At 35.9% G+C, this 13,490-nt stretch overlaps 1 protein-coding gene across 2 annotated transcripts in view; it reads left to right on the top strand.

Annotated features, from left to right (window-relative positions):
* The window catches only part of LOC145662875 (uncharacterized), a 30,603-nt gene extending 18,216 nt beyond the window's left edge, over nt 1–12,387 (top strand). For both annotated transcript variants that reach the window (XM_081728837.1, XM_081728836.1), the window contains exons 4-5: nt 7,049–7,136; nt 11,846–12,387. In XM_081728837.1, the coding sequence (XP_081584963.1) occupies nt 7,049–7,136; nt 11,846–12,162 (405 nt within the window). In that variant the 3' untranslated portion in view covers nt 12,163–12,387. The remainder of the gene's footprint in view (nt 1–7,048; nt 7,137–11,845) is intronic.
* Nucleotides 12,388–13,490: the final 1,103 nt, after the last annotated feature.

Raw genomic sequence — 13,490 nt, 5'->3', positions numbered from 1 at the left:
CGTACTTGTGAACTTTTTAGTTTTCAAATGCATTCAGTGCAGAATACTTAGACATGTTTGAATCGAAATATTGATGATGACTGATTTTCTTGTTCATGAGACACATCGTTCTCACTGAAGTTAGCTTTTTCTAAGATAGCTCCTCAGCTAAAGAATGCTGGTGAAAAACTGTGGAAGGTGACATTTGCAGATGAGTTACGCAACAACTGTACTAAGTCCATAACTGTAGATAATCTCAGATTTATTTGAATTGGTTCCTGCTGATGCATTAAAAGGAATTGGAGGAGGGACCTATACAAATAAATCTGAGACTATCTGTAGTTATGAACTTGGTACAGTCATTGATAATTCCAGATTTACCCCAGAAGGGAATTTGGGAGTGGAAAGTAGTACTGCGAAGATAATGGGAATCAACATTAAGCACGGTAAAAAATATGGCCTCGGGGTAGTTTCTCCCGGTCAATCTCAGAAAGTATCACTGAGTACAATTATTGCATAACTCATCCAGAGATGTCACCTTCGCAAAAAAAACACCAAATTTCTGTGTCATTGATATTTATACGCAAAACGTCTTCATTCTCAACGAGAAGTTTCATAAAGAAGTTCAAAATCTTGGAAATGCATAGCATAAGGGCTACAGAAAGAAACATGACAAACACCTTGGGGTTCTTCTTATAGTTAGGTTTAAATGTATCGTTCGGTAGACGAGTATTGTGATCTAGAACTAGAGAACTAATTTCATTAGCGCCACCTAACGAAACAGGTAAAAAATAAGGCTAGAGTTCTGTGATACTAGAAAGCGTTGCTCTGACATAATTAGCGCCTAGAATTACAAACACAGCTGTATTTCGTGTTTCTTGTTGGGGTCTGAGCGACCCTAGGTATGGAAACTTGGAGTAGTAGTGCAAAAGAACTCAAATCACGAAAATTGTTAATGGCACATTGCTAAAACGACGTATGATGCGAAAGCTTATTCAGATGTTAGATGTCACTAACGTTGAGAATCTGATATGTATTTATTATTTCATAAGGTATTCTATTACTTAAATGGGGTTAGTCAGGCCTAGTGTTGTAAAATTTCCGGAAATTTTGAACCTGCTGGTAAAAAACAGTTTTTTCCGGTTTCTTTCCGGAAAAGTGGAAAAAATGGGAAAAATAACAAAAATCTTTGTATTAGGTTAGTTTACTAGTAATGGAACTTTTTTTTAAAAAAAAAAAATTGTTTGTTTGTTTTTTTGAAATGTAAGTTGAGATTTCAATAATGTGAATATTTAAAAAAGAAGCATTCGAAAATAAAACTGTTGTAATTACTCTTGAAAATTAATAGTCTGCACTCATTTCCTTTATGTGCCTTTTAGTCCTGGTTGTGCATAATTACAGAACTTTTACCATTGCATACACATCTACCATCATGAAGCGTTTCTGTAGCAAAAAATAGGGCTCCTGAATGAAACTGAGTTCTTAATGTGCTCTTTGATGTGGTGACATTTTGTTAATTTTAACCAATACTTATTAAAAGAAAGAGCAGTAGGCAAATTTCACTAATACTCATGCACTAAGACATATAGTTACTATTATTTAATATTCAAATACAGACTTTAATATAAACTTTGTGTACAAAATTTTGTATGTAAACAAGTACCTGTTTTCTAGTGCAACAAATTATCTACCATTTTATTTTGAAGGTGCAGCTTGGAGGAAGGAAGTGTGGATATATATTGAAAATTAGCGATCTTAATGTCGAACGCATAGTTTCCGGGGTCGCTGAGACGAACAGTGAAGCTTAAATTCAAATTCAGCACTGCAACTAGGGGGAAGAGGAGGGGGGATATATAAAATGATCAAAAATGACCGATATTAGTGTCAAATCCATAGTTTTCGGGGTTGCTGAAATGAACAGTAACACTTCCGATGCTGTTTAAATAAAAATTCAGGCCCTCGACTTAGGGGATGGGGAAGGGAAGATATATATAAACGTGATTGAAAATAGCCGATATCAGTGTCGAATCCATAGTTTTCGGCGTCGTTGAGGTGAACAGTGACACATTGGATGCCGTAAATTGGGGGAGGGAGGAGATATATAAAAATGATACAAAATGATCAATATTAGTGTGAATTCTTAGTTTTCAAGGCCGTTGAGATGAACAGTAACATTTTGCTGCAGTTTAAATCCAAATTCAATGCCGAAACTTTAGGAAGGGGGAAGGGGTGACAAAAAAAATGATCGAAAATGACTTATATTAGTGTCGAATCCATAGCTTTCGGGTTCCCTGAGATAAACAGTGACACTTCTAATGCTGTAGATTCAACGCCTACCTGGGGGCGGGGGAGATTGTATATATATATATAAATGATCGAAAATTACCAATATTAGTGTCGAATCCATAGTTTTTGGGTTAACACTTCCGATGCCGTTTAAATCCAAATTCAGGCCCGTTACTTGGGTAGGAAGAGACATAAAAATGACTGAAAATGGCCGATATTAGTGTCAAATCCATAGTTTTCGGGTTGCTGAGATGAACAGTGATATTTCCGATGCCGTTTAAGTCGAGATGAACAGTGATATTTCCGATGCCGTTTAAGTCGAAATTCAGCCCCCATTAGTAGTCCTGAAGGGGAGGGTGATATGTAAAAGTAATTGATACTAGTGTCGGATTCATAGTATTTGGGGTCCTTACAGGCCCGTATCCAGGGGGGTCTAGGGGGGCCGGGCTCCCCCTAAATTTTCGCTGGCCCCCCTAAAATTTTCACGGTAGGCTTGCAAATGAACTATAATACGATGATAAACTATAGTATGGTTGGATCGCCCCCCTAACTTCAGCCGGCCCCCCTACATTTTTGGGCTGGCTACCGGCCTGGGTCCTTAAGTTCATTGGTGACAGTTTTGGTGCCCTTTATACCCAAAATGAAACGTGTTTTTCCCGGTGTTCTGCTAATCTTTAATAATAACGAACGGAAGTTTCACATGTTAAATTCTTTAATGTATTTGTCACTGCTGGAATTTACGCACTTCTGCAGTGTGTTTGTATATGTAAATAAGATCATCGCTCTTTTTGAATTGTTCGAAAAATATGCAAATAATAAAAAGGAATTTTTATCAGAAATCAGAAAATTGAAGACTAAAATTAAAAGCTGTTGCTTTAAGTATTTTTCCTGCTAGCGAAATACATTGTATATATACTGCAGACACGTTACAGCAATTAAGATTAGCATCAGACGAAGAAATAGTTGTTAAAATATATTTTCCGAGTTTTGCCAATATTTCCGAACAAAAGATTTTTTTTTTCTGATGACTTCAAAATTTCCGGAAATTTTACACAGCGCAAAGAAGATACGAGGGCGGGGTGAAAAGTTCTCGGCCTGACAATGAAAAACTGTGAATTTCAGTTCAAAAATGATTTTATTTTTCGACATAATCTCCCTTAACTTCAATACACTTGGTCCAGCGTTTCTCCAACATCAGTATTCCTTCCCGGAAGTGAGAGTCTGGAAGTTTGTGAAAATAGTCATCCACAACCCTCTCAGCTTCTTCATTCGATGTGAAGTGCTTCCCAGAAAGAATTTTTTTCAAGTTTGGGAACAGATAGAAGTCCGATGGTGCCAAATCAGGAGAATATGGGGGATGGCCGAGCAAATCGTACCCTAAATCCCGCAGTTTTCCCACCGCTAACGCACGCTTGTGTGTGTGTGTGGGATCCTGGTGAAAGATGATCTTCTTCAAGCCAGGCCTCTTGCGAATTTTGGCATCCAGCTGGTCAAGAAGTTTGGAGTAATATTCGCCTGTAATTGTTCTCTCTTTTGCAAGGTAATCAATTAATAGGATCCCTTTCGCATCCGAAAACACACTGGCCATGACCTTTCCGGCCGAGACGATCGTCTTCGCTTTCTTCGGCGCTACACCACCGGCTTCCACCCACTGCTTGGACTGCTGTTTCATTTCTGGCGTGTAGTGGTGAACCCATGTCTCGTCCATTGTCACAAATCGCCGCACAAAATCGGTCGGATCCCTTTTGAATCGGCCCAAAGATTGCTGCGAAAATCGTATTCGCATTTGGTTTTGGTCGGTAGTCAGCAAATGCGGCACCTATCTTGCGTAGAGCTTTCGCACCCGTTCCTGCGATATTCCCACACTCTCAGCTATCTCACTCACCCTCATTCGCCTGTCGTTTAACACGATATCATGCACTTTTTCGATTCCCGGTGTGGTTGCTTTTTTCGGCCTTCCTTCACGTGGGTCATCTTCGAGGGATGTGCGACCACGTTTAAATTCAGCTGCCCACTTTTTAACAGTTGACATGGAAGGAGCAGAGTCCCCGTAAACTTATGTCAACTTCGGATGAATTTCCGTAGGGTTTAATCCATCCAAAACGAAAAATTCGATTACCGCACGATATTCAAGTTTATCAATTTTCACAATTAACACGCAAGACGTCTAACTGCAACAATGCCTACACACAAAACTACTTGAGAGAACAAGTTGACACTTGTTATATGAACAACTGAAAAGCGCCCTTAGGCAAGAATAATAAAATTTTGCTGATTGGAGTGCCATCTGTGGGTCAGGCCGAGAAATTTTCACCCCGCCCTTGTACATATCTCCATAAAATATATATTTTATTTTAACATACTGATATTAACTAAAACGATTCTGGACCAGTTACTTTAACACTTCCCTGCCATAAAACGATAACTTTAAAAGGTTACTTAAGATAATGTAAATGCGTCTATATTAATTAATCTAACTAGGATTATATTTTAGTATCTTTTGTAGCCTTAACTTCATTCTATCACGGTGCTAACTTTAAAGGAGTGGTTCAAATATAATAATTGTTGCCACAACATTTCCCTATTCTGATTCAAGAAACATAAGTACTCAATGATCTTAACTATAAACTAGTAAATATAAAATAGTTTTCATTTTAAAAGCATAATGTAGTAAAATATTCGAAAATTTTAATTTTTGCGTTTTGTTCCAAGCTCGGGAAAAAAGACAATAAAAAACTTTTTTTTTTTTTTTTACCGAAAATTTCCGTTTTTTTCCAGGCCTTTACAACACTAGTCAGGTCCGACATATACGTTCTAGAGTTAAGGTGAAATTCGAACCACCAGAATGCGTTCAAACTTTTAAGGCTTTTCTACCGGGAATCGAACCCGGGATCCGTGTATAAAAGATTCGCGGGCTAGCTAGTAAACCATTATATGAGTTTTGTAACATACTGAGAACTATTACCCTGGAGAATCAAATTAAACATTATGAGCATTTATTTATGTCTTCCATTTGATCAACTTCCAAGATTTGTATCACATGACTTAGATATTTCTGAGTTGTACGGTTCGTCTGTCAAACTTAGGCATGAAACAAAGCTTGTATGTACTTTCATATTCGTTGTTATTTTGGCAGTATGTTTTCAAGGAGTACACTGTCTCGCGCAGTAAAACGAAGAATGTACGATTGCTGCCTCACACATTGAAGTAGTCAGTGCCAGAACGACGCAAACATAATTAGTAGGACATATACAATGTACCGGCACGAATATCAGTACGAGTGACAAGTAGATTAAAAAAAAAAAATCAAGGAGGTTAACTTAAATATGACTGTGGATACACGAAAAAAGTATTTGAAAAGAATCTGACAAAATGCCTAATTATTTCGATGATCTTATGATAGACATCTCTTGGTGCTATGAAGAAAAGTGTGAATACCAAGAATTATATATTGACACAAGTAAGACAAATATTTGCTCACGAACCAAAGAGCAGGTTCGAAGCTCTAAACTTAAAACTCATTCAAAGTTAGAACTTTCGTCATTTTACATATTTCAAAATAATAACGATAATAAATTAAAAAAAGCATTGTTAAAATATGAGTATATCGTCGTCCTAGAATATGGGAAGCAATCTGAAATACAATAATAAGAGTTTCCATAGTAGTAAGATTTCAGCCGAAAAATACAATGTGATAAATTTGTGACGTCATAACCATAATTTTGATATATTTTTCTGGTGAAAATTACACATGTTCAAATTTTTCCAACCTTTTTCTTAATTAGGTCTACACTCTAGGGCGCTGTGTTCTCCCGATTGTAGATTTGTCCTTTGTTTTATACTTATTAAAGAAATAAAATGATCCGAATTTTACTTTTTACTCTTAATGAAAACGCAGGATGATTCAAACACTTGATGGATTTTTAACATAATATTGCCACTGTGTGGGTTTTGGAAAGATCGAATTCAGCAATTGAACTTCAAGTTACTGAGTTTTTTTTTTTTTTTTTTTTTAATTAATTAAATATAAAAGTACAAAATTAAGTTTCGGACAGATAGGACAAAACATAACTTCCACTCCTCCCTAACTTAAAAAAAAAAAAAGTAATTATGCTTGATTTTATGTTTCATTTCACCACTTTAAAGTTAACGTGAAAGTAGTAGTAGATTTTTTATTTATCAAATATATATTGAGAAAAATGCAACATTAAGATGTGGGCAAAACATTGCTTCCATTTCGTCATAACTTTAGAATCAAGAAAAAAATAAATGACCAATGTGTTATGTTTCTCTCTGCCATCTTGCGGTTAGCTTAGAAGTGAGGCCAGCCAACAAGAAGGGTTTGTAAATATTTTTATGGGCTAGTTTCGTATTTCAAGAAAACCAAAATATTCTCATCTGTTTTTTTTTTTTTTTTTTTAATGAAACATGAGATATTTGGAAAAATTCGGATATTTTGATTGCAGCGAGAAATGGAGAGCCAATAAAATTATACTACTTATTTTCACTAGTCATTGTGGAAACGTTTATAATAACAGTAAGTTAATTAAGATGTAATGTACTTAACAGTTCCATTGCAAGCTTATGAAAGAAGTTTCATCCAAACATTTCGACAATAGAAATTGTGTTTTTGTATTAGTAACACTTATACACTTTATACACAAGATTACATAACAGGTTGACAACATTTTTAAAATTTAAAAATTTTAAAAATATCTGTGTACTGTGTTGGAATAGCAAATAAAAACTTGGTTTTATAGCTATTTTCTGTTGTATTTTATAGCCATCAACGTTGGATGGGTTAAGCCATTTAGGTATACCTGGTCTTCAGGAAGATTCTGGAACTTCCAATAGTCTTATGTTGAGTTCAGGTAACTTTCTTTTTTTTTTAATGTGCTGTATGTAATTTTTTTTCAAAATTCTGTCATACTTTTATTAGGAAGATATTTATCTATACAATTCCCTCAGAATTGAAATATTATGTATACGGATATCGCTTTGTAATACAGGTGACCAAATAATCACTCCAGATGGCAGAGCATCGACTATTATATTTAGTTGTTACTGGCGAGAAAAGGAATTCATAATTGAGGTAGTTTTTGTTATTATTTATGATTTAGTTAAAGTAATGCTTTTTTCTTTTCATAGTTTTCGATCTGATTTGGAAGTTCAGGATGTAATGTGAAATGGTTCTGTGCAAGTTTGTATATTTTTTAAAGTTACTTTTAGGTTAAAGACAATCCATTTATAGTCGGATTTTAGTCCACGCGTAACTCTGGAGATTAAAATAAAGAGACTGTGACATTTATTTTTATGCAGCGAATTAGCTTTACATGAAAAGTAGTAACCTTAATGTTTAGATTCATTACGTGTAGCTGTGGTATCTTTATTTTATTGTACGGATCCACACATCACAACATGAGCACTTGTTTATGGACGACACGTGCTAACGTTTACAAACAAGCAGACGATACACTGAATAGGAAGAAGCGAAGATCAACACGATGGAAACCGAAAGAGAACGAGCCACCAGAAGAGCGCCTATAAAGGAGGAACCAAAGAAGACGGAGATATCAGTTGACCATTGATCGCCTACCTATAACAACTCTGGAGATTGCACTGGACGAAAGGGGCTCTACCTATCTTAACATCCCTGGAGGCTGCCTTGAAGCAAAGGGGATTCCTCAGCACAAACAATACCTCACGAGGTTGCCATTAGGCGGGGAGGTCACCTAGGACCGTAACCTGAAGTCGCTGCAAGACACCTCGGTGGCTGCCATTAGCGAAGGGGTTCCCATATGAAACGTTACTTCCTTCACCCTTGGTCGTAAGGGAGATACATCGAACTTTCTAAACATAAAGATTATTTTGTATTTTATAAAATAAATAGGTGAAGGGATAGGTTCTTGGACCATTATTGTTTCTACCTACACAAAATATTGCAATCTATAATGTAAATACAATGCCTCTTATCGTTTCAAACCAAGGTTTTGCATCTAAATAAAGAAAAGACGAGAGAAAACTTTCTTCATACTTAAAGTGGGAAAACGTCAAAGACTATTACATTCATACCTGTTAGGGAATTTTTTCAAACATTAGATGGTAGAATAGGGCTGATGCCTGATTTGATGCTCAAAATTTCTCAATAAGCAATCCATTAAACTTTAGCTCGGAAAGTTTCTTTGTATTTAGCAAATGATGCAATTGAGTATATATTAATAATAATTGAGACAATAAAATTATATGTTTTCAAGTAAAGGGTGTAATTTTTGAGTATGAAGATTTAACTTGCGCGAAACAATAAATGGACATTGATCTCAATTTATGGAGAATTAAATTTACACTTACCAAGAGGGATTAATATCAGTGGCATACACAAGGGGGATTTTAGCTCCCCCTTGATTAAGATATTATGTAATAGTAAACATTTATCATATTAAGATATGCGTCAAAACATCTGAAATAATATGAACTTGGAAGTTTGACCACTCACTCTCCCCTGATGAAATTCTGCATACGCCACTGAATAATATTAAATTATGAAATGTTTCTAATCACTTCATTCCTCCTTGAAACAGGAATCTAGAGTGTCCAAGAAAAAAAGACGAATACGATTTTATGACTGTCTCCAACTATCGCCAGAATTTGTAGCAAATGCAAACATTTTACTCAAATTAAAACCTGCTTCTACATTTTTTAAGGCAGAATAGTTTATTTTTATGTATAATAATACATTTATTTATACATATTTATACATAATACATAGCTTATTTCTATGTAATACATTTATTTATTTATTTTCCTGCTCACATTTTGAGACAGGTAGCTAATGTATTGTGAAAGTATAATTAGTATAGGCAGTCCCATTTTTTGTGTGTATGTATTTCATTACTCAACTATGTTAGTACTACATTGAATTGGCGCACGGAGCACAAATGCTAAACGTCAAATTTACTGTACTCACCTCTCTGCGTTTCTCACAACTCACTGTGCTAAGGTCGTTGCAATTATTGCCTACTGACATTTTTTTTCTGACAAAGACAAGAAGAGGATGAAGTTTGGAAGGAAGAATTAAGAGAAAATATTTTTTTTCTGACATACAAATTTAGACCAAGCAATCTAAATGAAAATTGGCATAATGTTATCACAGGTTTTCACATAACTTAAATGTAGCAACCTCTTCCATCTCAATTGTGAAATACCCAGGAATTTTACCAACATTTTACTCACTTTTGACTTTAATTCACGTGTATCCTTCTAAGAATTTTACATAAATTAAAGTTAAAAGCGAGCGAGACAAATACTATACTGTATACATATCCTACGTAAGTGCGAGAGACTATCGGAAAAGAAGGTTACAAAGCGTATTATGGCTTATGTGTGAGACATAGCTGGAAGATCAACACACCTAATGATAGAAGTCATTCAACAGTAATCCTTGATGTAATCACCGTTCAAGCACTTGTCACAATGATAGATAAGATTTTCCATAGCAGTGGCACAGAAATCTACGTCAAGTTCTCGTAAGCATCGTTAGGCGGTGCTTTTGATATCATCACATTTCAGATAATGATGGCCGGCCATATTCTGCTTTAGAACAGGAAAAAGATGATAGTCACTGGGAGCTTAGTCAGGGCTTTAGGGAGGGGAGTGCTGTTGTCGTTCCCAGCGTAAACGCTGAACACACTCTCTTTTTGGGTGCTGAATGGAGTCTCGCATTATCATTCATAAGGATCAGATCATGGCGGAGGAGACCAGGACATTTTTATCTGATAGGCTCACGCAACTTCAGAAGTGTCCTGCAATACGTTTCAGCATTCACGGTTTCTTCCTGTTCCAAATGATGTTAGTAGCATACCTAGTACGTCCCAGAATTCAGTACACAGAACTTTCATGGATGAAACAACCATTTTGAATTTCTGACGTGAAGAAGATGAATACTTCCATTCCATGAATGCGTGCTTCCTGCTTCCTTGACGAAGGGAACAGATGCAATATTGTCTCATCATGAGTCACTATTCGGTTAAAAAAAAAAAAAAAAAAAAAAAAAAAAAAAAAAAAAAAAAAAAAGTTCCCGTCCGTGGCGTTTCGCTGCAGAATATTAAATAAAGTCACCATTCTGATTAATGGTTCTGGATAGTGCCCATTGCACCCATTTTGCGCACACTTTCTTATCGTAGGAATATTAACCACAATATTCTGCACAAATATGCTAGCCTCAGCTCAGTCCAAATGTGGTATTGAGCGTAACGTTCTCCTGTCCACACGAACACAGTTCATGTCAGTTGTAGAGCTACTAGGTCTACCGTTGTGTCCGGAGTTGTCATTAACAATATTGGTCCGTCCTTTGAAGCATGACACCAGTTTGCTACATGTTGCCTTGAAATTGAGCCCTCCTCATACACCTCCACAATCTGCCTATGAATATCAGCAGGTGTATTGTTTTTGGCCCACAGAAACCGCACCACTAACCTCACCAATTTTCCAAAGGAATGACAATTTTAAATGCCCATTTCTCAGTACACATGGTCAGAATCCGAAATCCAAAACCTACAAGGTAAGCGTGTTATTAGTCTACAAGTAAATTTGGGTTAAGTTACAGTTTATGCTTTGTAACCTTTTATTTTCGATCATGTCCTCGTACTAATCTATGTCATCAGCTTCTGGTAATCTTTAAAGTAAGATATGTCTATGTTTGAGACCATGTACCGAAAACAATCAACGATATACAAGATATATATATAGGGCCAGATTTAGGGGGGTTCACGTGTAAATCCCCCTCCCCCTCTTTGTAAATATACACTATCAAAAATGAGAAGCTAGCAGTGAAAAAAGCAACACTTTCTGAAAATTTCTGTCGTTATTTTTTCGTTTGAGGCTTAAAAGAAAGCAGAGCTTTGCAAAAACAATAGTTTAAGTTGATTTTCGGAAGATAAAAGGAAAGGAATTCACGAAGGAAAACAATATAACATTTGTCAAGTAGGAAAGAAAACAGAAGCCAGGAGGAGAGAAGAACATTTTTCCTGCATATCACTTGCGATCCTCTTTATAATATTTCCCCTTCGTTCTATGTAACAGTGTTGTCAGGGGTAAAGAATATTGACGCATGTCACTTTGAAGAGTTTCAGTGTGATTGGTTATTTTAGTAGTTATTGGTTCACCCCCTCAGAAAATCCTGGATCCGGCCCTATATATATAAACTTAAAAAGTCATATGTTTTCGTGACCCCTCCTATTCCTTGTCTCTTACTTTGGCCAATGAAACTGTTAGTGGTCAGCAAATGTAACTTAAGACATTAGTTGGTTTTCCGTACTGAGGCTGTATGAGACGTGATCCTACAGTTTAAGGTGGAATTGGAACCACTGTAATGCATTCAAATTTTTATTGCTCTCTCACTGGGAATCAAACCCAGAAACACGTGCACCAAAAACGCCCGCGCTATCCACTAGATTACCAGGGAGGACGGAAATGTGATTTGTGGGGAAAGAAGAGAGGTGAATACGGTTCATGTAAGTATCATTAATATTAAGTGTTATGTGCGTATGGAATAAACATTATATATATATTTTTCTGTGTCTAGGTATAGGATCACTTCATGGGAAGCCACCTCGACAGCGTGTTCTGTGGAATCAAGATCAACTACTTCAACTAGAAACTTGGTACAGACAAGATCGTTATCCCAGTGGACAAAAAATGAAAGAGTACGCGGATATGTTAGGGAAAATGTTTCCATTTGGTGCCTCTCCAACGAGACAAAATGTGGACTATTGGTTTCAGAACCGGAGAAGAAAAGACGATCATCCAGAAGTCATGCAGCAACGAGAGAAAAAGAAATTAGCGCGCATTTTGTGGGGTAATGCGTTGGATCAGAAAGGACAAACAAGTTCTGTCGTGTGAAATATATCAATAAAAAGTTTCTTCAGTTATGTAGATGTGTCTGTGTATGTAATACAATTCTTTATTAACTTTAAAACTCATATTTAAATTCTGTGGATAAATATAGCAGGTAACCATAATAAGTGGTAGTGTATTCGTAAATGCATTATTTAAAATTCGTCTTTGTATTCCTACAAAATTGTGATCAAATGTTTTGGGCTGTAATTATTAAATTTTGTGCACATATATGTTACCTGTGCTTTGAAAAATAACACTATTTTCATAGAAGGTGCACCTTTCCATTCTTTAAGAACATTGTCAGTCCTTGATATCTAGACGAACAAAGGTAACTCTGGATTAGTGTAAGGAACTTGACTTACTGCTAGGGTGTGATAACATTTGTCTGATTCGTAAGCTTTATTATCTTCTAAAATATTAGTTATACATTCGGCAGAACGACAGCTTATCTGGGATTTCGTAAAAGTAAATAAATAACAAATGTTTTCATGCAGGAAGACCGGTCGCAAGGTGCTGCAAGATTGCTGTGAGTAATGTTCTCGAGTGGAAAAATGTTGAACTAACTAGTAGGTAAGAGAGGAAGACTTATTCGCACAAAATACGCGTACGTATACGGAGGAGATTTTCAGTTATCAATCCACAATGATGCAGTCAATTCTCAAATTCTTAGCGTAAGATCCTTTCCTTCGGATAACTCAGATACCATGGAAACTCTAGTAAAGATTGCCTAAAACGTAGAATTTTTTTTTTTTTTTTTTTTTTTTTAGTGTTCTTAAATATCTTCGCGGAGCAAATAATGAAGTCATACATGAATAGAAGTGTAATAAACCAAAGAATAGTTCATATGAGGCGTTCATATAAAGAGTGGTCTATGTTACAAAAACATAATTTGGAGAAAAATGGACATAAAATTTTACTTCTCTCATGGTTACATTATGTACTGTTTCTCAACATAAAGTATACTGTTATCTTGTACACAGATACAAAATGTCTTTCGTATTTCTCGTTTGTACAATTTTAGATGTTGATGCAGTTCTTATGTTCAAAATTCTTTTAAAAAAAATCACATAGTCAATTCTTGGGGAACTTGCGCCAAAGAAAGGCGACATGAATCACTCACTTTCGGTAATACTTGGATCGAGGTCAATCTCTTCGTCCACATTACCTTCTCGAAGTGGTATTGCTTTTAACGACGTAAATAACCGCTGCTTGACTGGGGTATGTACTTCAAAAGAGAGTAGAGATCTTTAACTTTTGCTACACTTATGGGTTTCGCAACGTACTTGTTTAATATGATGACATTACGTACATGGTTCTTCTGTACCTTGTTT

This window comes from Thermobia domestica, chromosome 10 (assembly GCF_964235325.1).
Source record: "Thermobia domestica chromosome 10, izTheDome1.hap1.1, whole genome shotgun sequence".
Classification (NCBI taxonomy): Eukaryota; Metazoa; Arthropoda; class Insecta; order Zygentoma; family Lepismatidae; genus Thermobia; species Thermobia domestica.
The sequence above is the reverse complement of the archived record's forward strand: the minus strand, read 5'-3'. Positions and strand labels throughout refer to the sequence as shown.